Source organism: Aotus nancymaae, unplaced genomic scaffold (genome assembly GCF_030222135.1).
Source record: "Aotus nancymaae isolate 86718 unplaced genomic scaffold, 86718_ANA_hifiasm-v0.15.2.pri h1tg000012l, whole genome shotgun sequence".
Lineage (NCBI taxonomy): Eukaryota > Metazoa > Chordata > Mammalia > Primates > Aotidae > Aotus > Aotus nancymaae.
The window spans coordinates 23,618,369-23,642,859 of NW_026988423.1; the positions used below are offsets into that span (position 1 = coordinate 23,618,369).

At 45.7% G+C, this 24,491-nt stretch overlaps 3 protein-coding genes across 5 annotated transcripts; 1 reads left to right on the plus strand and 2 right to left on the minus strand.

The window, feature by feature from the left end:
• The first annotated feature begins 1,359 nt into the window (after nt 1–1,359).
• CENATAC (centrosomal AT-AC splicing factor) lies at nt 1,360–20,881 on the plus strand. 3 transcript variants are annotated; one of them, XM_012470346.2, is made up of 11 exons: nt 1,360–1,539; nt 1,652–1,815; nt 2,210–2,308; nt 15,433–15,499; nt 16,198–16,260; nt 16,942–17,006; nt 17,151–17,256; nt 18,522–18,552; nt 20,119–20,205; nt 20,441–20,573; nt 20,668–20,881. In XM_012470346.2, exons 1-11 carry the CDS (start codon nt 1,420–1,422, stop codon nt 20,726–20,728), a joined length of 996 nt encoding a protein of 331 aa, XP_012325769.1. In that variant the 5' UTR covers nt 1,360–1,419; the 3' UTR covers nt 20,729–20,881. The 3 variants fall into 3 exon arrangements, 2 of the variants coding, with proteins under 2 accessions (XP_012325769.1, XP_064231544.1); XM_064375474.1 differs by having other exon boundaries at nt 1,371–1,539; nt 20,441–20,881; XR_010342410.1 differs by lacking the exons at nt 20,441–20,573; nt 20,668–20,881 and having other exon boundaries at nt 1,371–1,539; nt 17,151–18,552; nt 20,119–20,187.
• Nucleotides 5,997–6,461, minus strand: LOC110568351 (cytochrome b-c1 complex subunit 7-like). Its single transcript, XM_064375311.1, has one exon. The coding sequence runs from the start codon at nt 6,451–6,453 to the stop codon at nt 6,127–6,129; it is 327 nt and encodes a 108-aa protein (XP_064231381.1). The 5' UTR covers nt 6,454–6,461; the 3' UTR covers nt 5,997–6,126.
• Nucleotides 19,569–24,452, minus strand: RPS25 (ribosomal protein S25). Its single transcript, XM_012470348.3, has 5 exons — nt 24,342–24,452; nt 24,018–24,113; nt 23,424–23,607; nt 20,990–21,088; nt 19,569–20,894 (listed from the first exon to the last, which is right to left on the minus strand). The coding sequence occupies exons 1-4, from the start codon at nt 24,342–24,344 to the stop codon at nt 20,994–20,996; spliced, it is 378 nt and encodes a 125-aa protein (XP_012325771.1). The 5' UTR covers nt 24,345–24,452; the 3' UTR covers nt 19,569–20,894; nt 20,990–20,993.
• Between the last annotated feature and the right edge of the window lie 39 nt (nt 24,453–24,491).

Consider the following 24,491-nt stretch of genomic DNA (forward strand, 5'->3'; position numbering starts at 1 on the left):
TTAGGTTCAAGCGAGTCTCCTGCCTCAGCCTCCGGAGTAGCTGGGATGATGGGCACACACCACCACATCTGGCTAATTTTTCTATTTTTAGTAGAGATAGGGTTTCACCATGTTGGCCAGGCTGGTCTTGAACTCCTGACCTCAAGTGATCTGCTCTCCTTGGCTTCCCAAAGTGCTGGGATTACAGGCATGAGCCACCGTGATGGGCCGTCACCCTGAGTTTCTGATTCAGTAGGTAGGTCTGGGTTGGGGTCTAAAAATGTGCATTGCTGACCAGTTCCCTGATGCTGATGCTGTAGGCCCCGGGGAGCAGGGAAGCACACTTTGAAAACCCCTGGTGGAGAGCCAAGCATCCGGCAGCAGGCAAACGTTGAATCATTTCCAGAGTGAATGGATGAAAAGAGGCATCTTCTTCAGGAAGAGAGGTCTCCCTGCAGTCAAACACTAGACTGACGGTAAGGCCACATGGGATAACGGCAGGTGGTAGGCAGAGCCGAACTTCAGAGTCTGGATTCAGAGAAGGAGAAATTTGGGGGGACAAGGTCCAGGACTGACCCTGCCAAGGTAATGATGGGAGATCAAGGAATTGGGTGTTACAAGGGTACTCAAAATGAATTATTTCTGGCAGAGGCTAGAGTCTAGAGGGAAGTTCCAACAGGAAGTGAAGATCTGAAGAAGGAAGTAGCTACGCTGTGGCTGAATTCTGTAACGCTGACCCTGTGTAGGCCCTACAGACACCAGCCCATCCAGGCTATGTACCAGAACTAGCAACACAATCTACAGGAAGTGTGCCATCCCTCAGCAACGACGCTGCACGCAGTGTAGCTTCCCTTACAGCTTTACAGGGGCCGCGGCGAGCACACCCTGTAGGGGCGACTGTGATTGCGTTTAGTTCCTGGTCCCTCCAGCAGGCGTTCCCCTCCAGCCGCCGTACTGATGGGCGCCAGGGCTCAGGTGCTGACCGCGCTACTTAACACCCGTGCAACCCTCCTCAATGTTCCTTACCTCTACGGGCCTCATATTTCCCGCCTAAAAATGCGCTATTAATAATAATAGTAAACCGCACAACCTCAGAGAGAGGACACGGTGAGGTGATTAACGTAAGGCTGTGGTCATGTTGTCTACTACAGGTCCTGGCCAATGCTCAGAGTGGCGTGTGGCCTGCGAGCTTCACGTCTGCAGGGCGGCGCCGACCTTTTGCTTAACCCGCCCGGCTGCCTCTGGAATAGTGGGGCCTCGGCCGGACTAGGGTACCTGAAACGGGTCTGCGCAGCCGCAGAAGGGCTTGCAGTGGCGCCTGCCGGCCGCTGGGGACCGCGGGAGCCGCTGGGTTAGCCCCGCCCCGAGGGGTCAGGGGTCAGGGGCCACCGGACGGCGAGGGATCTGCTGCTGGTGGTGGAGATACCCGGTTCCCGGCCTATGGCGCCGGCGCAGCGCTGCCCCTTGTGCCGCCAGACTTTCTTCTGTGGTCGCGGGCACGTCTACAGCCGCAAGCACCAGCGGCAGCTGAAGGAGGCTTTGGAAAGGCTCCTGCCCCGGGTGCGGAGGCAAGGCTAGAGATGGGCTGGGAGTGCGGGGCAGGTCAGTGAAGGCCAGAGCGGGTGTGATTTGGGGGTCCTCCTCAGGGTTCTACTTGGCCTCTTCGCCGCAGGTGGAGGCGGCCCGCAAGGCCATCCGCGCCGCTCTGGTGGAGCGCTATGTGCCGGAACACGAGCGATGCTGCTGGTGCCTGTGCTGCGGCTGCGAGGTGCGGGAACACTTGAGCCATGGAAACCTGACGGTGCTGCACGGGGGGCTGCTGGAGCATCTGGCCAGGTGAGAGCCGGGCTGGGAGCCTCCTCCAGCACAGACGCGTACATACATATACCGGAGGACGCTTTTGTGATTTGATCAGGATGGATGGATTGAGTCACTTCACAGGTGTTGCCAGCCTTGTTGGGGTAGGGGTCGTATGCTGCCACGGTCCCAAGTGGTTCTGGTGGTCTAGCTGCGAAAGGCAGCTTGATCACCGCCCCTAACCTCCCCTTGGATTCTCACAATTTTATGGGAAGAAAAGAGATGAGATCTTGGAGACTGGTAACAGTGTTCCTCTCTCAGCCCTGCCCCAAGTAGAAACCCAGATGTCAGTTTGCACTACAAACCTAATGTTTAATATCTGAGTAATATTTTATAACCTATAGCTGAGATTGCTTATCCTCTCCATTTTCAGCCCAGAGCATAAGAAGGCGACCAACAAATTCTGGTGGGAGAACAAAGCTGAGGTACAGATGAAAGAGAAGTTTCTGGTCACTCCCCAGGATTATGCACGGTGAGTCACTGGTATTGAAGGTGAAGTAGCAGAGTGAATTCTCTGGATCTTTGTCAGGTATGGGAGGTTACTCTATTAACTAGAAAGTTCAGGAGGGACTTCTGAAGTATCTACTACCTTCATAACACTTATTATTCTAGGTACTATATTGGACACAAAAGTGTGACAGTTCTTGAGGTTTAGTTGGGGGATGGGACTTAGCAAATAGAGGACAATACTAAAAGTTGACTATTATCAACTACTTAAATGTGAGGCACAGATAATACTAAAGTTTGTTAGAAGAGGCTATTTATAGTGTCTAAGAAACTGCTACTCAGCCAGTACCTACTTTAAATATTTTTGGACTCGTATTTTCTTTTACTATTATTTTTTTAGGTGGAATTTTGCTCTTCTCGCCCAACACGGAGTGCAGTGGCATGATCTCAGCTCACTGCAAACTCCGCCTCCCGGGTACAAGTAGCTGGGATTACAGGCATGTGTTGTCACGCCCGTCTAATTTTTTTTTCTTCTTCTTCTTTAAGACGGAGTCTCCCTCTGTCACCCAGGCTGGAGTGCAATGGCATGATCTCGGCTCACTGCAACCTCCGTCTCCCAGGTTCAAGCAATTCTCCTGCCTTAGCCTCCTGAGTAGCTGGGATTACAGGTGCCCACCACCACACTCAGCTAATTTTTGTATTTTTAGTAGAGACTGGGTTTCACCATGTTGGCCAGGCTGGTCATGAACTCCTGATCTCGTGATCTGCCCACCTTGGCCTCCCAGAGCATTGGGATTACATGTGTGAGCCACCACTCTCGGCCTAATTTTGTATTTTTAGTAGACCTGGGGTTTCACCATGTTGGCCAGGCTGGTCACTAATTCCTGATCTAAGGTGATCCGCCTGCCTCAGCCTCCCAGAGTGCTGGGATTATAGGCGTGAGCCACCACACCTGGCCTCAATGATTTTCTTTTTTTCTTTTTTTTTTCAGACAGAGTCTTGCTCTGTCATCAGGCACCAGGCTGGAGTGCAGTGGCACAATCTCAGCTCATTGCAACCTCCGTCTCCTGGATTCAAGCAATTCTCCTGCCTCAGCCTCCCAAGTAGCTGGGACTGCAGGTGCACTCCACCATGCCCAGCTAATTTTTGTGTTTTAGTAGAGACGGGGTTTAACCATGTTGGCCAGGATGGTCTCGATCTCCTGACCTTGTAATCTGTCCACCTCGGCCTCCCAAAGTGCTGGGATCCTCAGTGATTTTCTTAGTGGCATCTGGGAATTCAACTGCTGCCTTTTGGCTGTCAGAAGCTGCCCCTTCTGCTATTTTGACATATTTTAAGCCAAAGCTCTTTCTAAAATTATCAAACCATCCTCTGCCGGCATTAAATTTTCCAGCTTTAGATCCTTCACCTTCCTTTTGTTTTAAGTTGTCATGTCATGACTTTGCTTTTTCTTGAATCCTGTTAGAATATGTAGGTAGGCCTTTTTAATAAAAACCCTGTACCCACATAAAAGCTGTGTTTTCACTATGAAGATAAAAATGTATTGTGCAAAGCATGCAAGGTTTTCATGCCTCCTGGCATAGGTGCAGTCATAGCTTCATAAATTTCCTTTTTTTTTTTTTTTTTTGCCTTTAAAAAACATTTTTTTTTTTTTAGCTGGGTGTGGTGGCTCATGCCTGTAATCCTACCACTTTGGGAGGCTAAGGCAGGTGGAACACCTGAGGTCAGGAATTCAAGACCAGCCTGGCCAACATGGCAAAACCTGTTTCTACTAAAAGTAGAAAAATTAGCTGGTTGTGGTGGTGGGTGCTTATAATCCCAGCTACTCAGGAGGCTGAAACAGGAGAATCACTTGAACCTTATGTTTGTTTTCATTTATCTTTTTTATTATTTTTTTTTTATATAAAGATGGGGTTTCACCATGTTGGTCAGGCTGGTCTTGAACTCCCGACCTCAGGTGATCCGCCCGCGTTGGCCTCCAAAGTGCTTGGATTACAGGTATGAGCCACCACGCCTGGCCTGTTTTCATTTCTCTTGACTGTGAATGTCACAATGTATAGTCTGTAAGTGTTTCTGTAAGTTTTGATAATTTTGTTTTTTTGAGATGGAGTGTTGCTGTGTTGCCAGACTGGAGTGCAGTGGCATGATCTCTGCTCACTGCAGAGGTTGCAACCTCCACCTTCTGGGTTCAAGCAGTTCTCCTGCCTCAGCCTCCCGAGTAGCTGGGATTACAGGCACACACCACCATGCCCAGCTAATTTTTTTTTGTATTTTTAGTAGAGACATGGGGTTTCACCATGTTGGCCAGGTCTTGATCTGACCTTGTGATCCACCTGCCTGAAAAAAAAAAAAATGGGGAAACTGATCACATAACAGTTAGTATAAACAGTTGTTGTGACCCAGATTGTGGGTTAGAGGTGATAGGAATAGGAAAATTTTTTTTTTTTTTTGAGAAGGAGTTTTGCTGTTGTTGCCCAGTCTGGAGTGCAATCGTGCTATCGCGGCTCACTGCAACCTCTGCTTCCTGCGTTCAAGCGATTCTCCTGCCTCAGTCTCCTGAGTAGCTGGGATTACAGGCACCCACCATCACACCCAGCTAATGTTTGTATTTTAGTAGAGATAGGATTTCACCATGTTGGCCAGCCTGAACTTGAACTCGTGACCTCAAGTGATCCACCTGACTCGGCCTCCCAAAATGCTGGGATTACAGGCGTGAGCCACTGCTCCCAGCCTAGAAAAAAGATTTCTATGTATACTTTTAAAAATAAGTTGTTGTTTTCTTTTTTTTTGACGATACATTTGGGAATTATACTGTAACAGGCATAAGAAGTAAGATTTCTACCCTAGGGACATTCTGTATTCAGAATCCAATAGAAATATTTCGGTTATTTTTTTTGAGACAGAGTCTCACTCTGTGGTCCAGGCTGGAGTGCACTGGTGTGATCTCGGCTCAATGCAACCCCCGCCTCCCAGGTTCAAGCAATTCTGCCTTGCCTCCTGAATAGCTGGGATTACGGGGGTGTGCCACCATACCTTGATGACTTTTTTTTTTTAATGGTGAAAAGATATACATATGTTTAGAATTAGCCAGCTGGACTCAGTTGAGATGATTCATATTTTGTTGGCAACATCCAAAGCATCGTAATCCGGAGCCAGTTGAACATAGGCCTTCATGTCTTCATCAGGCCGAATCAGGGTGTTGACCTTGGCCACGTCAGTGTCCAGCTTCTTCACAGCCTGTTTGATCTGGTGCTTGTTGGCTTTAACATCAACAAGGAACACAAGTATGTTGTCTTCTGTCTTCTTTGCGGCTGACTCAGTGGTCAGAGGAAACTTGATGATAACATAGTGGTCAAGCTTGTTTCTCTTGGTTGCATTCTCCTAAGGATATTTGCACTGCCTCTGGAGTCACAGTGTCTTGGGCCACCAGAAAGTGGGTGATCTGCGGATCTTCTTTTTTTGTGGCTGTGGACACCTTTCAACACTGCCTTCTTGACTTTCAAAGACTTCACTTTGGCTTCGGCTTTAGGAAGGTCAGGAGCTTCAGTCTTCGCTTTGGGCGCCATCTTGTGAAAAGGAGCTAATTTTTCCATTTTTCATAGAGACCGGGTCTCACCATGTTGGCCAAGCTAGTCTCAAACTCCTGACCTCAAATGATCGTGAGCCACTGTGCTCAGCCAAGAATAATTAGAAATAGTTTTCTTTTCTCTTCCTTTTTTTTTTTTTTGATTACAGTAGACATTTATTTAAAGTAAAACATCTGCAGACCAAATAATTCTTAAAATTGTTTGTTTCAAGTTTAACCATCTTCATAACAGCTGCATCCATAGACTTCAACTACGATTACTTCTTTTCCCATTCTTCTGTTTCCCGAATAACCTCTTTCAGATGTGGTACAAGGTAGTACTTTTCCTCTTCACATTTGGTCCACTGCTCTTTAGGCAGGAGCTGATGCTTCATGGACAGGTCCAGTGCCCTCTTAATTCGAAACATCCTGTCATTATAAAAGTTCTCAGAAAGACTTCTTATGGCTTCCTTTACGTCTTGATCCTCGTACATTGTATTATCTCGCAGTAACCCCAGTTTATTGAATCCTGCAGCATTGTAATACCATTTTCGCATAATCTCTAGCAACCTGCTTGATGCTGAAACAGCCGGCCTGCCAGCCATTATGACCAGAAAGCCTTCTTTCTTTCTTTCTTTCTTTTTTTTTTTTTTAGACCAAGTCTTGCTCTGTCACCCAGGCTAGATGGAGTGCAGTGGTACAATCTTGGCTCACTGCAACCTCTGCCTCCTGGGTTCAAGCGATTCTCCTGCCTCTGCCTCCCAATTACCTGGGACTTCAGGTGCACGCCACCATGCCCAACTAATTTATGTAATTTTAGTAGAGACAGGATTACACCATATTGGTCAGGCTGGTCTCAAACTCCTGACCTCAGGTGATCCACCCACCTCGGCCTTCCAAAGTGCTGTGATTACAGGTGTGAGCCACCACGCCTGGCCAAATTAGAAGTATTTCTAATCAGACATTTCTGTGGTTATAGATATTTGGTTGCTTGAGTCATATGCATAGAAAGAAACAGTTGTCATAACTGTAAAAAGCAGTACTTAGCAAGTATTTCTAAGTGATTGGAGTCATTTTCCTTTAATATTACAATACTGCCTATTGGTCTGGAAATTAGGTCACCCTATATGATGTTTTGAATTTACTCAAAAGCATCATGAGTAGTCTGCTTGTTCTTTCATTCTTTATAGTTTTTTAGTTGAGCTAGGAACTATTTTATCAGAAATCACTTTAGCACTATAATAAGGGTAGATTACATACCATAATGACTGTCAGACGTTTTTTTTTTTTTGGAGACTGAGTCTTACTCTGTCACCCAGGCGGGAGTACAGTGGCATGATCTCAGCTCACTGCAACCTCTATCTCCCGGGTTCAAGCAATTCTTCTACCTCAGCCTCCCAAGTAGCTGGGACTACAGGTACGCACCACCATGCCTGGCTAATTTTTGTATTTTTAGTGGTGACAGGGTTTTACCATGTTGGCCAGGCTGGTCTCAAACTCTTGACCTCATGACTGCCCACCTTGGCCTCCCAAAGTCCTGGGATTGCAGGTATGAGCCACTGGACCTGGCCTGATTTTTAGACTTTTAATAATAAAAACAGTATCTGGATTAGCTGGGCTTGGTGGCACATGCCTATAGTCCTATCTACTCTGGAGGCTGAGGCAGGAGGATCACTTGAGCCTGGAGGATCACTTGAGCCCAGGAAGTTGAAGAACAGTGAGCTGTGATTCCACCACTGCATTTCAGCCTGGGCAACATAGCAAGAATGTCTCTTTTTAAAAAAAGTAAAAAGGGCTAGGGCAAGGTGGCTCACATCTTTAATCCCAGCACTTTGGGAGGCCAAGGCATGTGGATCACAAGGTCAAGAGATTGAGACCAGCCTGACCCAAAAGGTGAAACCCTGTCTCTACTAAAAATGCAAAAATTAGCTGGGCGTGGTGGCGTGTGCCTGTAATTCCAGCTACTTGGGAGGCTGAGCAGGGGAACTGCTTGAACCCGGGAGGCAGAGGTTTCAGTGAGCCAAGATCACGCTACTGCACTCCAGCCTGGCGATAGAGCAAGACTCTGTCTCAAAAAAAATAAAAAACCAAAAAGGTCAGCTACAATGGCTCATGACTGTAATTCCGCACTTTGGGAGGCTGAGGCAGAGGATCATTTGAGCCCAGGAGTTTAAGACCAGCCTGGACAACATGGCAAAACCCCATTTCTAAAAAAAAATTTATATTAGCCAAGCTTGGTGACATATGCCTGTAGTGCTAGCTACTGGGGAGGCTGAGGCAGGAGGATTGCTTGAGCTCACAAGGTTGAGGCTGCAGTGAGCCATCATCATGCCTCTGCACTCTAGGGCAACAGAGCAAGACCCTGTCTCAAAAAAAAAAGAAAAACAGTACGTAGAGACCTTGAACAGGGTGAAAAGAACAAAACATGGAGGAGTCTGCTAAAGCACAAAACTTCTCTCTGGTCCTCAAATCAATCTTTTTTTTTTTTTTTTTTTAACAATTCTACATTGTCATTTTCTTTTCTTTTTTTATTTTTATTTTTTAAGATGGAGTTTCACCATCTTGGCCAGGCTGGTCTTGAACTTCTGACCTCGTGATCCACCCGCCTCAGCCTCCCAAAGTGCTGGGATTACAGGCATGAGCCACCACGCCCGGCTTGTCAGCCCTCCAACCTCAGTCAGCCCTCCAACCTCAGTCTCCCACAGTGCTGGGACTATACGCATGAGCCACTGCACTCAGCCAGCCCCCTAGAAATTTCTGAGCTTTAACCACATTGTAATTTTTTTGTTTTAAGTCAGTTCCTTCTATTTTCCTGAACTCAGTTTCTAGGAACTTCTTTCTGGTTTGGAGATTAGACACCTTCCTTCCAGGTTAGTCTACAGAAAGTCCAGTTGTGTTCCACTGTGTCTTCATTAGCCTTCTCACTCGTGATATACTCGAGTGTTGTGGATTATGAGACCCAGAGGGTCCAAAAGTAAAGGAAAGAAACCTGGCAGTCTGTACTATCCATTATCATTATGTGCTTATTCCATTTGGTGACATAGTTTGAGATGCTATATATTTTTTTTTTTTTTTTGAGACAGGGTCTTCCTCTGTCACCCAGGCTGGAGTGCAGCAGTACAATCACAGCTCACTGCAGCCTCAAACTCCTGGGCTCAAGCAATCGTCCTGCCCCTGGCCTTAAGAGTAGCTAGGATTTTTTTTTTTTTTTTTTGAAATGGAGCCTCACTCTGTTGCCAGACTGGAGTGCAGTGGCGTGCTGGCATTACAGACGTGAGCCACCACGCCCGGCCTAGAGTAGCTAGGGTTTGAGATGCATTCTAGTAAGGAATGGACCTTGGTAGTGATGGTTACTTGGGTTATGATGTCAGCCACTGGATTGGGGTACTTAGGTATGGAGTAATCTGAGGAAATACCCACAGAATGGATACAAAGGCTTAGGGTCACTGAGACAATGAATCAAGAGCTAAGTGTGGTAAAAATCTGTTTCTTTTTGAAGCATATTGAATTTCTTGAAATCCAGGGTTAAAAGGAAGTTTTTTTTTTTTTTTTTTTTTTTTTAGAGAGAGAGAATGAGAGAATGGGGAGGAGGAAAAAGGAAGAGAGAGAGAGAATGGGGAGGAGGAAAAAGGAAAAGAAAGAGGGAGAGAGAATGGGAGTATTGCTTTCTTGCCCAGGCTAGAATGCAATCCAGTAATGGGTATTGAAAACCTCCTGTATACTGATAATAATACTTAATGATGTAGTCAGGAAGGAATAAGGGAAGAAGATAACAAACAAACAGCCAACCAATATTTCATTTAAACCTATGAAATGCTATGCGATTACTGAGGAGTGATTTACTTCCAATTATATAGTCACTTTTGGAATAGGTGTGAGGTGGTAATGTATGTTTTGTGTATTTGAAGTGGAGAGTTCTATAAATGTTTATTAAGTTTACTTGTTCCGGGTCTGAGTTCAAGTCCTGAATATCCTTGTCAATTCTCTATCTCGTTGATCTATAGAATCGTTAGCTATTCTTGTTACATTGATCCTTTTACCATTATGTAATGTCCTTCTTTGCCTCTTTTGATCTTTGTTGCTTCAAAGTCTACTTTATCAGAGGCGAGAATTGCATCTCCTGCTTTTTGTTTATCTGTTTATTTTTACTCTCTGGTTGGTAAATCTTCCTCCTTCTCTTTGAGTCTGTGTATTGTTGTACGTAAGATGGGTCTGGATGCAGCATACCGATGGGTTTTGGCTTTTTATCCAATTAGAATATATATAAGTTTAATACTGGCGTTTGATGCTAGCTGGCTGTTTTGCCCATTAGTTGATGTAAATTTTTCATTGTATTAATGTTCTTTGCTTTTTGATATATTTTTGGAAAGGCTGATATTGGTTGTTCCTTTATATGTATAGTGCTTCTTTCAGAAGCTCTTGTAAAGCAGGCCTGGTGGTGGTGAACTCTCTAAGTACTTGTTTGTTCGCAAAAGATTTAATTTTTCCTTCGCTCATAAAGCTTAGTTTGGCTGGATAGGAAATTCTGGGTTGAAAGTTCTTTTCTTTAAGGATGTTAAATATTGGTCCCCACTCTTTTCTGGCTTGTAGGGTTTCTGCTGAGAGATCTGCTGTGAGTCTGATAGATTTCCCTTTGTGGGTAACCTGACCTTTCTCTCTGGCTGCCCTTAGTATTTTCTCCTTCATTTCAACCCTAATAAATCTGGCAATTATGTGCCTTGGGGTTGGTCTTCTTGAAGAATATCTTTGTGGTGTTCTCTGTATTACCTGGAGTTGAATATTACCTTGCCTTGCTAGGTTGGGAAAGTTTTCCTGAATGATATCCTGAAGAGTATTTTCCAACTTGGATTCATTCTCTTCATCACATTCAGGTACACCTATCAAACGTAGATTAGGTCTTTTCACATAGTCCCATATTTCCTGGAGACTTTGCTCATTCCTTTTTATCCTTTTTCTCCAATCTTGTCTTCTCGTTTCATTTCACTGAGCTGGTCCTCGACTTCTGATATCCTTTCTTCTGCTTGATCAATTCGACTGTTTAAGCTTGTGCATGCTTCGCGAAGTTCTCGTGTTGTGCTTTTCAGCTCCATCAATTCACTTATATTCCTCTCTAAATTGTCCATTCTCGTTAGCATTTCGTCAAACCTTTTTTTAAGGTTCTTAGTTTCTTTGCATTGGGTTATAACAAGTTCTTTTAATTCACAGAAGTTTCTCATCACCCACATTTTGAAACCTGCTTCTGTTATTGGAACACACTCGTTCTCCATCAAGCCCTGTTCCGTTACTGATGAGGAACTGCGATCCCCTGTAGAGGGAGAGGCATTCCGATTCTGAGTATTCTCTGCCCTTTTAGGCTGCTTTCCTCCCTTGACTATACATTTATCCATCTGTCGTCTTTGTAATTACCGACTTTCCAACTAGGTCTCTGAGCGGACGTCCAACTTTTTGATTCCCAGCGCCGAAATCTGAGCAATCCACTGCGCCGGCCAAGACAGCGGTGCTAAGGTTGATGGTGCCTTTCTGCCCAGGAATCTCTGGACTCTGCACCAAGAACTGCCGCTTTAAGGCGCCAGCAAAACCGCCGCGCCGGCCACAAGAGTCGCTCTGGCGACCCGTGGAGCTCCTCCGCTGGGAATCTCCTGGTCCGTGAGCTACAAATATTCTTCTGAAAGTGTGGCGTCCTCTTGTTCTCTGCGCTTTCACTGGGAGCTACGTGCCCGAGCTGCTAGTGATCAGCCATCTTGGATCTCTCTCCCAGGAAGTTCTTAAGAAGTGAGGATATATCAGAAAAGAGGTCCATCCCAATCAATGAAGCTCTGTCTTGAGGGTCTTGACATGTGGGGAAACACCCCTTAAATATGCTTGCAAGCATGGGATATAGGTAATGGGTCACAGTGGGAAGAGATATTGTATACAAGTCCACCTACTTTTTTTTTTTTTTTTTGATATGGAGTTTTGCTCTTGTTGCCCAGGCTGGAGCACAATGGCATGATAGCTCACTGCATCCTCCACCTCACGGGTTCAAGTGATTCTCCTGCCTCAGCCTCCCAAGTAGTTGGGATTATAGGCATGTGCCAACACACTCAGCTAATTTTGTTTAGTTTTGTTTTCTGAGACAGAGTCTCACTCTGTCACCAGGCTGGAGTGTAATCTTGGCTCACTGCAACCTCTGGCTCCTGAGTTCAAATGATTCTCGTGCCTCAGCTTCCCAAGTAGCTGGGATTAGAGGCACGTGCCACCACACTCAGCTAATTTTTGTATTTTTAGTAGAGATGGGATTTCACCATGTTGGCTATGATGGTCTTGATCTCTTGACCTCATGATCCACCCACCTCAGCCTCCCAAAGTGCTGAAATTACAGGTGTGAGCCACTGCATCCAGCCTAATTTTATGTTTTTAGTAGAGATGAGTTTTTCCATGTTGATGATGCTGGTCTTGAACTGCTGACCTCAGGCAATCTGCCTGCCTCTGCCTCCCAAAGTGCTGGGTGGTGAGAGTTTTTCCATGTTGATGATGCTGGTCTTGAACTGCTGACCTCAGGCAATCTGCCTGCCTCTGCCTCCCAAAGTGCTGGGTGGTGAGCCACCACGCCTGGCCAAGTCCACCTATTTCTAATGTGACTGGGTCAGTCATCAACCCCTTGATATGGTTTAGCTGTGTCCCCACCCAATATTATTTGAATTGTAGCTCCCATAATTCCCACATGTTGTGGGAGAGACCCAGTGGGAGATAATTGAATCATGGGGGCGTTTTTTTTCCCCCATACTGTTCTCATGGTAGTCAGTAAGTCTCACATGATCTGATGAGAAGAGATTTCTCCTTTTGCTTGGTTTTCATTCTCTCTTGCTTGCCACCATGTAAGATGTGCCTTTCACCTTCTGCTGTGATTCTGAGGCCTCCCCAGTCATATAGAACTGTGAGTCCATTAAACCTCTTTTTCTTTGTAAATTACCCAGTCTCAGGTATGTCTTTATTAGCAGTGTGAAAGCGGACTAATATGCCCTCTCAACATCATCTGTCACTCTAGTGCTTTATCTTCAGCAGCCCAGGTTCCACAGAACATGAACTGTAGTGGCAGCCAGTGGCCAGGAGATACCAGTGGCCTAAATACAGCTTTCTTTTCCTTCTTTTTTTTTTTTTTTGGAGATAGAGTTTTGCTGTTACCCAAGTTGGAGTGCCATGACACAATGATAGCTCACTGCAGCCTCAACCTCCCAGGCTCAAGCAGTTCTCCCACCTCGGCCTCCCAATTAGCTGGGACTACAGGTGGGCACCATCACACCTGGCTATTTCTGTACTTTTTGTAGAGACAGGGTCACTATGTTGCCTGGGCTGGTCTCAGGCTCCTGGGCTCAAGCAATCCTTCCACTTTAGCATCCCAAGTGTTGAGATTACAGGGATGAGCCACCGCGCCCAGTCTAATTTTCATTTTTGAACCTTGTAAACTGTTAAACATACACACACAAGGCAAGCCTACAGCTTGGCTGATTTGACTGGCAAAAATACAAGGAGGCATTTTTAGATTTAGATGGTTTCTTACATAGACAGTGAAAAGAAGAGGAAGACCAAAGAGCCAGCTTCTCAGGTCCTTGTTTCCTACACCAAAAAGGACAACACTGAAACCAAAAGGACTGTATGACCCCAGTGTGAGTTGTGGGATATTCTCTTGGTGGGGAATCAAATCTAGACTGTAGCCAATTGGCTTTTTTGTTTGGTTTTTAAATTTTACTTATTTTTATTTTTATTTATTTATATTTTTTACTGTCTCCAGTACTGTGTATAAGCAATAATTTTACATATTTATTTATTTATTTAATTTTTTGAGACGGAGTTTCGCTCTTGTTACCCAGGCTGGAGTGCAATGGCACGATCTCGGCTCACCACAACCTCCACCTCCTGGGTTCAAGCAATTCTCCTGCCTCAGCCTCCCGAGTAGTTGGGACTACAGGCGTGCACCACCATGCCCAGCTAATTTTTGTTATTTTTTAGTAGAGATGGGGTTTCACCTTGTTGACCAGGGTGGTCTCGATCTGTTGACCTCGTGATCCACCCGCCTTGGCCTCCCAAAGTGCTGGGATTATAGGCGTGAGCCACCGTGCCCGGTCCCACTTATTTTTAAATGACTTTTTAAAGCTAAGTGGCTTAATATTCTGTGATTCTAATCTGAGAGGGGTGGAGCAGAACACTTCATGCCTTATCGGAACCTGGGAGTTGATGTGTTTCATGACATCCTCCTAGGGGAGATGGGGAGGGAAGTGGAAAATGGCCTCATAGCAGTTTCTTGTAGACCTCCCATCTTGTGTTCCAGGATTAAACAAGCCTTTCAGCCAAGACTTTGGTAAGGTGTGCCTCAAGCCATTGTCTCCATGGATATATTCAAGGCTCTCAGGGAACACTGTTGATAGTGGTGTTGGAATTATACTGAAACTTTGTGTATTGTAGGATATTGTTGAGAACCAGGGTTTTCACTATGGCAAAAGGAAGATAGAAGTAAGTAATGGAGGCATTTGAATAGGGAGGTAACAGTACAAATTACTGATATAAGGCTGGGCACAGCGGCTCATGCCTGTAATCCTAGTTCTTTGGGAGGCTAAGGCAGGAGGATTGCTTGAGTCCCTGAGTTCGAGACCAGCATGGGTGACATGGCAAAACCCTGTTTCTAAAACACAAAAACTAGCCAGGCATAGCTGGGCGCGGTGGCTCACGCCTATAATCCTAGCACTTTGGGAGGCTGAGATGGGTGGATCACCTGAGGTCAGGAGTTCAAAACCAGCCTGGCCATCATGGTGAAACCCCATCTTTAAAAAAAAAAACTAGCCAGGCATAGTGGTGCAGGCCTGCGGTCCCACCTACTCAGGCAGCTGAGGCAGGAGGATCTCTTGAGCCTGGGAGGCAGAGGTTGCAGCGAGCTGAGATTGTGCCACTGCACACCAGCCTGGGCAACAGAGTGAGCCCATATCAAACAAACAAATAAACTTGGGATGGTATGCAAGATTTGGCCTGGATTCTTGTGAGGATTTGAAGTACTTCTCTATTTGAAGTAATAAAGAAGTAGCTGGACTGTTCTAGACAGGAGAAGACTAGAGGGACCTAATGGCTGGATTCCATGTGACCTTTTGTTGGACTTTGGGATTGGGGGTGAGAATAGAAAAGGCATAATGCACATTATTGAGAGAAGGGAAATGTGAATATAGCCTGTATGCCTACACTCAAGTCTAAAGACACATAAACCTTATGTCTATACTAACCACCCAAATATTTCAACACCAAAAAGAATGATTTTCTTAATGTGGTAATGGTGTCATCGTTGTATAGAATGTTCCTCTTCTTGGGAGATACGTGCTGAAAATAAGGTTTGATGTCTAAACCTATTTTTGTTTTGGCAAAAAGGACATGTGACTGTACAAAAGAAATGGAGCCAGTATGGCAAAATGTTTACAATGACTCTGATAAGAGGGGCATAGGTGCTTATTTTGTTTCTTAATTGAAAATTTCTCAAAATTAAAAAAATATATATCTACTGAGGAGCTTTTCATAACTTGTAGGGAATGAGTTCTGGGCTGATTTGCCCCTTTTCTTTTTAGATTCAAGAAATCCATGGTGAAAGGTTTGGATTCCTATGAAGAAAAGGAGGATGAGGTGATCAAGGAGGTAAGTAAGCAGTGGTCCCTCACCTTTTTCACACCAGTGGCTGGTTTCATGGAAGACAGTTTTTCCACAGATGGACCCAGGCAGGGGATGGTTTCAGGATGAGACTGTTCCACCTCAGATCATCAGGCATTAGATTTTTTCTTTTCTTTTTTTTTTTTTTTGAGACGGAGTCTTGCTCTGTCACCAGGCTGGAGTGCAATGGCACGATCTTGGCTCACTGCAACCTCCGACTCCCTGGTTCAAGGAAATCTCCTGTCTCAGCCTCCTGAGTAGCTGGGATTACAGGCATGTGCCACCACACCCAACCCATTTCTGTATTTTTAGTAGAGATGGGGTTTCACCATGTTAGCCAGGATGGTTTCGATCTCCTGACCTCATGATCTGCCCATCTCTGCCTCCCAAAGTGCTGGGATTACAGGCATGAGCCACCATGCCCAGCCTAGATTTTCATAAGGAGCACGAAACCTAGATACCTTGCCTGCCCAGTTCACAATAGTGTTTGCACTTCTATGAGAATCTAATGCCACTGCTGCTCTATCTGGAGCTCAGGCGGCAGTCCTGTTGCAGCCTGCTTCCTAACAGGCCACAGACCAGTACTGGTCTACTCCTGGGGGTGGGGGGCTCCTGAGTTAAAGGAAACGCCCCTGAAGAACCCGGCCCCCATGATCCTGTACCTATCTAAAGTCTCTCTCCCACAGATGGCAGCTCAGATCCGCGAGGTGGAGCAGAGCCGGCAGGAGATGGTTCGGTCTGTCTTAGAGGTTGGTTTCCCTCGGAGGATCCAGACCAGTATCCAAATCCACTTATCCCTGGCATTCCCAGCTCCAGCATTGCATGAACCACTGCTTTTGTTTTTTGTTTTTTTTTGAGATGGAGTTGCGTGCTGTCACCCAGGCTGGAGTGCAGTGGCATGATCTCGGCTCACTGCAACCTCTGCCTTCCGGGTTCAAATGATTCTCCTGCCTCAGCCTCCCAAGTAGCTGGATTACAGGTGCCCGCCACCACACCAGGCTAATTTTTGTATTTTTAATAGAGATGGAGTTTCACCATGTTGGCCAGGCTGGTCTTAAACTCCTGACCTCAGGTGGTCCACCCACCTCAGCCTCCCAAAGTGCTTGGATTACAGGCATGAGCGACTGCACCCAGCCATGAAGCAGTGCTTCTAAGAGAACTCTGACTACATTCTTATCTGTTCAGCTTGAATTCCTTTACCTGTGTGCCGTGGCCAGGCCTAGTTAGTGACTATGTGGACAGGGCTGGGAGGGAGGGAGGGAGGGAGGGGAAGAAGGGAGGGAGGGAGGGGAAGAGTCTGTAAGATGGGCTGTACCCTCCATATGCCAATTTGTTTCCTTCCGTGATCCTGGGGTCTGGAGGGTGGAGGCATGGCCTAGGCAGGCTCTTAAGCATCCCAGACACATTTATTTTTCCTGAATCAAACTCAGCCTCAGGCAGTACCAGACCCAGAAGAGGGCTCTTCAGCACCTAGAAGCTGGAAAGGGATGAACAGGTAAGACTGTTAGGGAATCCCTTGTTGGGAATTTGACATCTAGAATATTCTGCAACCTTTTGGCCGGGAATTGGAAACAGATCTAATCTTTACCACCCTCATGGTTCAAGGACCTCATCTGGCAGCCTGGCTCATGTTTTTCAGCCAAGTAGCTTCCAGCTCACAGCAGCCCTCAAACTTGGACCTGCCACCAGCTCCAGAGCTTGACTGGATGGAGACAGGACAATCTCTGACATTCATTGGGCATCAGGTACAAAGGATAAGCAAGCCAGAAGAGGGCCCATGCTCCCTCAGGTCTCAGGACCCCTCTCCTGATTTTTCTATCTATTCTAGCCACTGCTGTCTCCACTGCAGGCTTTTCCTTCTTACTTCACTGTTCTCCAGTAGTGTTCTCAAACCTGTTCTCATCCTCCAAAGTCATCTTATTTACATGTATTGCCACTTAAAGAGTGCCAACTCCCAAATCTTGCCCTCTGTAGAACTCATAGTTCCAACTCAACACAGGACATTTATATATAATTTTTTTTTTTTGAGATGGAGTCTCACTCTGTCCCCCAGACTGGAGTACAGTGGCGTGACCTCTGCTTACCACAACCTCCACCTCCCGGGTTCAAGTGATTCTCCTGCCTCAGCCTCCTGAGTAGCTGGGATTACAGGCGCATGCCACTACACCCAGCTAATTTTTGTATTTTAAGTAGAGACAGGGTTTTCACCATGTTGGTCAGGCTGATCTGGAACTCCTGACATCGTGATCCGCCCGCCTTCGCCTCCGAAAGTGCTGAGATTACAGGAGTGAGCCACCACACCCAACCAGGACATTTATATTTAAATATCCCACAGGCATCTCAAACTAGCCCCCAGCACTCCTGTATTTCCAATCACTAGATGCAGATCCTTTCCTTCTTTTCCATCTCCCATATCCTGTCAACAAGTAGTTTTAACCTGTCTGCCTCTGTTCAGCCTTTGGACAATTTCTACTCCACCTCAATCCTGCCTCACAACAGAAAATCATTGCACCACCTATGATCTTACTCTACACTTCAGCTGTATTGATTGTGTTGCTTTAGGCTTTTACACACAGTTGCCACTGCCTAAAACATGCTTTTCCTTCCCTCATCATCTAAAGTTTACCTTCCTTTAGCTGTTAGCTCAAACTCAGTTTTTCATAAAAGGCTGGGATGTGGCACCATGTAAAGTTGCAAATGTCGTTTACATAACTTGTGTTTAATGCTCTTCCCCAATTATATGTATGCTGTGAGGGCAAGGTTTTGCTCACATGACATGTAATGGCCACTCTACTTCCAGACATCTCTATGACTGTGAGCTTCCTGTGTCTGGGAGTCACTGACTATACTTTCAAAGTTTAATATCATCAGTTGGGGTGCAGAATTAGCACTGTGGCAGCAGTCACATCCACCTCTTTTAAAGTGTGCTTTGTCTTTTCTAGGATTTTTTTTTTTTAGTCATGTCTAGACTTTACTGTAACTAGCATTTTTTTTCCATTTCCAACTACAGGATATACCAGGAGTTGGTAACATCCACTCAGGTAAGGTCCAGGGCAGTGTTTCTAAAACCCTGGGAGATAAAATTTTTTTTTAAATACAGTTGACCAAGATATAGCATATATATCTGGTAAAAGACTTACATCCAGAATATATGAAGAACTGTCAACTTGATAAGAAAACCCAGTAAAAGTGGGGCCAGGCACGGTGGCTCACGCCTATAATCCCAGCACTTTGGGAGGCCGAGGCGGGTGGATCACGAGGTCAAGAGATCGAGACCATCCTGGTCAACATGGTGAAACCCCGTCTCTACTAAAAATACAAAAATTAGCTGGGCATGGTGGTGCGCGCCTGTAATCCCAGCTACTCGGGAGGCTGAGGCAGGAGAATTGCTTGAACCCAGGAGGCAGAGGTTGCGGTGAGCCGAGATCGCGCTATTGCACTCCAGTCTGGGTAACAACAGCGAAACTCCGTCTCAAAAAAAAAAAAAGTATATGAATAGCTGTTCATCATTAGTCATTAGGGAAATGCAAATTAAAACCACAGTGAAATACCACTACGTATGCATGGTAAATGGCAGAAATTAAAGACTGATCACGCCAAGTATTTGGCAATGCAGAAAAACCAAACCCTTGGCCAGGCAGTGGCTCACGCCTGCAATCCCAGCACTTTGGGAGGCCAAGGTGGGTGTATCAAAGGTCAGGAGTTCGAGACCATCCTGGCCAATGTGGCAAAACTCCATCTCTACTAAAAATACAAAAATTAGCCGGGCATGGTGGTGGGTGCTGTAGTCCCAGCTACCCAGGGGGCTGAGACAGAATGCTTTAACCTGGGAGGCAGAAATTGCAGTGAGCAGAGATCGTGCCAGTGCACTCCAGCCTGGGTGACAGACTCCAACTCAAAAGAAGAAAAAAAGAAAAACCAAAGCCTCATACACTGCTGGTTACAATGTAAACTGGTACAGTCACTTTGGAAAACAGTTCTGGATACACCTACCATATCCCAACCATTCCACTTCTACCTATTTACCTAAGAGAAAAGAAAGTCTGTCTACACAGACTTGTACACAAATCTTCAGAACAGCTTTATTTGTAGCAGCTCCAAATTGCAAACAATTTAAATGTCTATCAGCAGGTAAATGGATTAACAATGGAATAGTATTCCAGAATGAAGACAGAATTATTGATACAGGCAACACAGATGAATCTCAAAAGGCCAGAGCCCACCTCAACATCCACACGTTATAGAAAATCCTGAAGAATACAAACCAATAAAGCAACTGAAAGATCACTGATTCCCTGGACAAGAAAATATTGTAATGGAGCAGTGATACTTGGGGGGGGATGTTTGGGGTCTTGATTGTGATGGCTTCACTCAAGTTATCAAATTTAAATATGTATCATTTATGTCAATTACACCTCAAAGCCATTTTAAAATGAGTATCACATTTAAGGTTATGTTGCTTTAAATTGGCCTAGGGCCTTCTTCCTAATCTCCAAAATTCCTGGGTTTTGCTTTTAAACATTAGCTATTAGGAGATGAGCTATCAGCTAGGGTATGTTTCACAATAATAGCCTGAAGGCTTTAAAAAAAAATTTCTTCTTTTCCAGGTGCCACACCCCCCTGGATGATCCAAGATGAATTTACCTCTGGGAACCAACAAATAGGACCGTCCTATGAAGAATTTCTTAAAGAAAGTTAGTAAACTAATTTAAGAAAGGGAGAGGGTCCTCTCAATCTTCATACTCAAAAATGGTTTCCTTGGCTGGGTGTTGATGGCTCATAGCTGTAATCCTAGCATTCTGGGAGGCTGAGGTGGGAGAATTAGTTGAGCCCAAGAGTTTGAAAGCAGCCTGGACAGCATAAGACCCCATCTTTATATTCTTTAACAAAGAAAATTAAAGAACAAACTGTTTCTTTATCATTGCACAGAGGAAAAACAGAAGTTGAAGAAACTCCCCCCAGACCGAGTGGGGGCCAACTTTGATCACAGCTCCAGGACCAGTGCAGGCTGGCTGCCCTCTTTTGGCCGTGTCTGGAATAATGGACGCCGCTGGCAGTCCAGGTATATGTTCAATGCCAGGTCTCCAACCTACCCACCCAACATCCTTTTTTGGAGATGTCACCCTTCTTCCTGTTAACCCTTTATTTCCTTTCAGGCATCAATTCAAAAATGAAGCTGCAGCAATGAAGAAGCATTCACATAGAGAAAAAAGCTAATCATGCTCTACCAACTACCATGAGGCTAAAAGCAACGTCAACAAACCCCTACTATTGTACCTTCCACCAAATTCTTTATCTTTGTCTTTCTTGATAGAGGAAACAGACATACTTGTTCGTTTGATTTAATAAAGTTTTATTTTTCCAAATGTACAGTTGGTTGGACCTGTTAAAAAAAAAAATGGAAAGAATCAGAACCATAAAGCTTTGTAAAGGAGGCATCTATCTCCTATACCATGAGCCCAAGCGTTCCCTACTCACCTATTCATGCATCTTCACTAGCAGCTGGAGCATCTCCACCCTTGGTATTTCTGGTGTAAATTACTTGAGCTCTGTGCTTTGAAACCAGTTTGATAAGTCCTAGGGAGGATAGTAAGATGAGATACTTATTTTTTTTATAAAGACGGGGTTTCACCATGTTGGTCAGGCTGGTCTTGAACTCCCGACCTCAGGTGATCCGCCCACCTTGGCCTCCAAAGTGCTTGGATTATAGGCGTGAGTCACCACGCCCCGCCTCAAGATGAGATACTTAATAGATGCTGTAATAGAAACTAGTAAGGTTTTTGGCTGGGCACCATGGATCATGCTTGTAATTCCACCAGTTTGGGAGGTGGAGGCAGGGAGACAGCTTGAGGTCAGGAGTTGCAGACCAGCCTGGCCAACATGGTAAAACCCTGTTTCTACCAAAAATACAAAAATCAGACAGGCATGGTGGCAGGTGCCTGTAATCCCAGCTACTTGGGAGTATGAGGTATGAGGACCACTTGAACCCAAAGAGAAGGTGGTTGCAATGAGCCAAGATTGCCCCTCACACTCTAGCCTGGGTGACAAGAGAGAGAGACTGTCTCAAAAAAAAGAAAAAGAAACTAGTAAGATTGTTTTGGCCAGGTGCAGTGGCTCATGCCTGTAATCCCAGCAGTTTGGGCAAGTGGATCTCTTGAGCCCAGGAGACCAGCCCAGGCAACATGGCAAAACCACATCTCTATTTAAAACCAAAACCAAACATAATTCAAAAAAAAAGACAGACAGGGTTCTCTCAAAGGTGCTCAGCCTGGTCTCAAACTCCTTGGCTCAAATGATCCTCCTGCCTTGGCTTCCCAAGTAGCTAGAAATAAAAGGGTACCACTGCACCTGGCTCCAGAACTGCTTAATCTGACGTTTGGTAACAGCTAGAGAATCCTACAGTTTTTGACAATCATCTATCTTTTTATCTTTACTTCTCCTTTAAATTAGGGGCCCATCATCTTTTTTTGTGGGGACAGTCTCACCCTGTCACAAAGGCTGGAGTGCAGTGGTGTGATCTCGGTTCACTGACACCTCCATCTCCTGGGTTCAAGGAATCCCCGTGCCTCAGCATCCTGAGTAGCTGGAATTACAGGCATGCACCACCACGCCCAGCTAATTTTTGTATTTTCAGTAAAGACAGATTTTCACCACGTTGGCCAGGCTGGTCTCAAACTCCTGACTGCAGGTGATTCACCTGCCTTGGCCTCCCAAAGTGCTAAGATTAGAGCTGTTCAGTCACTATAGTTAGCTAAGCCTTAATGTTGTGAAATTATGGTAATTAGAGCATATTATTGAGTAAACCATACTAACTTTCTGAATTTAAAATCCATCAATAGGGCCGGGCGCAGTAGCTCACGCCTGTAATCCCAGCACTCTGGAAGGCCAAGGCGGGTGGATCACGAGGTCAAGAAATCGAGACCATCCTGGTCAACATGGTGAAACCCCGTCTCTACTAAAAATACAAAAAATTAGCTGGGCATGGTGGCGCGTGCCTGTAATCCCAGCTACTCGGGAGGCTGAGGCAGGAGAATTGCCTGAATCCAGGAGGCAGAGGTTGTGGTGACCCGAGATCGCACCATTGCACTCCAGCCTGGGTAACAAGAGCGAAACTCTGTCACACACAAAAAAAAAAATTTACCGTAACAGTTTTAAACATTTTTAAAATTATTTCAACAAAGTAATAAAATTATTTCAAAGTGTTGCCCCTGTAATTCTACGCATCCATTTACTTGAAACATAAAAGATCCTATGCCCTAAGTGCATGCAAAGGAAAAAATAAAAGATCCTTGGGCTTCACTAAACTGCCACAGGGTCTACAGCACAAAAGTGTCTAAGAACCCAGCTAAGAATTCATCTCAGGAGTAAGTACACCACCGAGCCTGGCTAATTTTTGTAGTTTTAGTAGAGAGGGGGGTTTCACCATCTTGGCGAGGCTGATCTTGAACTCCTGACCTTGTGATCCACCTGCCTCGGCCTCTCAAATTGCTGGGATTACAGGCGTGAGCCAACGCGCCCGGTCACCTTTTTTCTTAATTCTGCTTTTCCAGTAAAAATCACTGAAGATGGCTGACACAGTCAAGACAATTTTGTGTGTTTCTGAAAGACGAATTTGCTCTGTCACGCAGGCTGCAGTAGAGTGGCCAATCTTGGCTCACTGTAACCTCTGCCTCTCGGGTTCAAGCGATTCTCCTGCTTCAGTTTCCCAAGTGGCTGGGACTACAGGTGTGTACCAACACACCCAGCTAATTTTTGTGTTTTTAGTAGAGACGGGATTTCACTATAGGCTGGCCAAGCTGGTCTCAAACTCCTGACTTCCCAAAGTGCTGGGATTACAGGCGTTCAACCACTGTGCCCGGCCGGTCAAGATCATTTAACCCACAAAAACACACATGTAGGATACACCCCTCACCTTTGCTAAGGAGTTCCTGAAGGGCTGCCCTGGCAAGGGAGCCTCGAATCTTCAGTCTCTCAGAGACCACAGCTGGAGTTATAAGTTTATAGTTGGGAACTTCCTTACAGAGTTTGTCATAGGTAGCTTTGTCAAACAAGACTAAGTTATTGAGCTTGTCCCGAACTTTGCCTTTGGACCACTTCTGCTCACCAAAACAAAACAGAAACAAGTTAGTATTTCTGGCAGAACAACCCTTTCCCTCTCGAGTTATCTGTCAGAGAAATCTGTCCCACCGTAATCAAAGATAGATTACACATTACTAAAAAAAAAAAAAAAAAAAAACCGACACGTTTTTGGGCTTCAGAAAATGGGCCGAGCCCGACTAGATCAGTTAAAAACAACACGGCAGGCACTGGAGCAGACACTTTACACACTGGTCTCGTGATCCTAATAGAAATGAGGAAAAAGAACGAGTGGTAATGGGAGGATAAACTCTCATATTTTGACTCTAGAATCCACACCTGAAAAGCCACTTGCTATACAAGTTGCCCATTACTAGAGGGCTACAGGAAGGCACCCCAGGTCTCTCTCTTAGAGGGGTCTTTCTCCTACCTTCTTTTTGGCCTTGCCCCCGGATTTGTTCACTGGGTCTTTGTCTTTCTTGGCCGACTTTCCGGCGTCTTTCTTCTTCTTGTCGTCCTTGGGCGGCTGTAGGAGGGCAGCGGGAATGCAGCCAGGTCCTCAAATAGCTCCAAACTCCCTTAATACTGCGCCACCAGGCCCCGCAAACTCCACCACCGGAGCACATGGGCAAAGCAATAACCGCGCCCGCGCTGCCCCGAGGCCAGCAGGCCAACAAGCGCTAATGTCGAATGCTCTCTCCCACTGAGTCCTCAAACCCAAGAACCCTGGCGACTTCATACCCCTGAAGCTTACCATTGCGAAGCTCGGAGAGCAACGGCGAACACTACAACCGCGCCAAGATGTCGGAGAAAAAGGAAGCGCTACTCAAAAACGGGCCCAGAAACCTCCGTTCGCTATAACTACTTCCAGGGCAAGAGGCGGAGCCAGGCGGAGGAAGTCCCA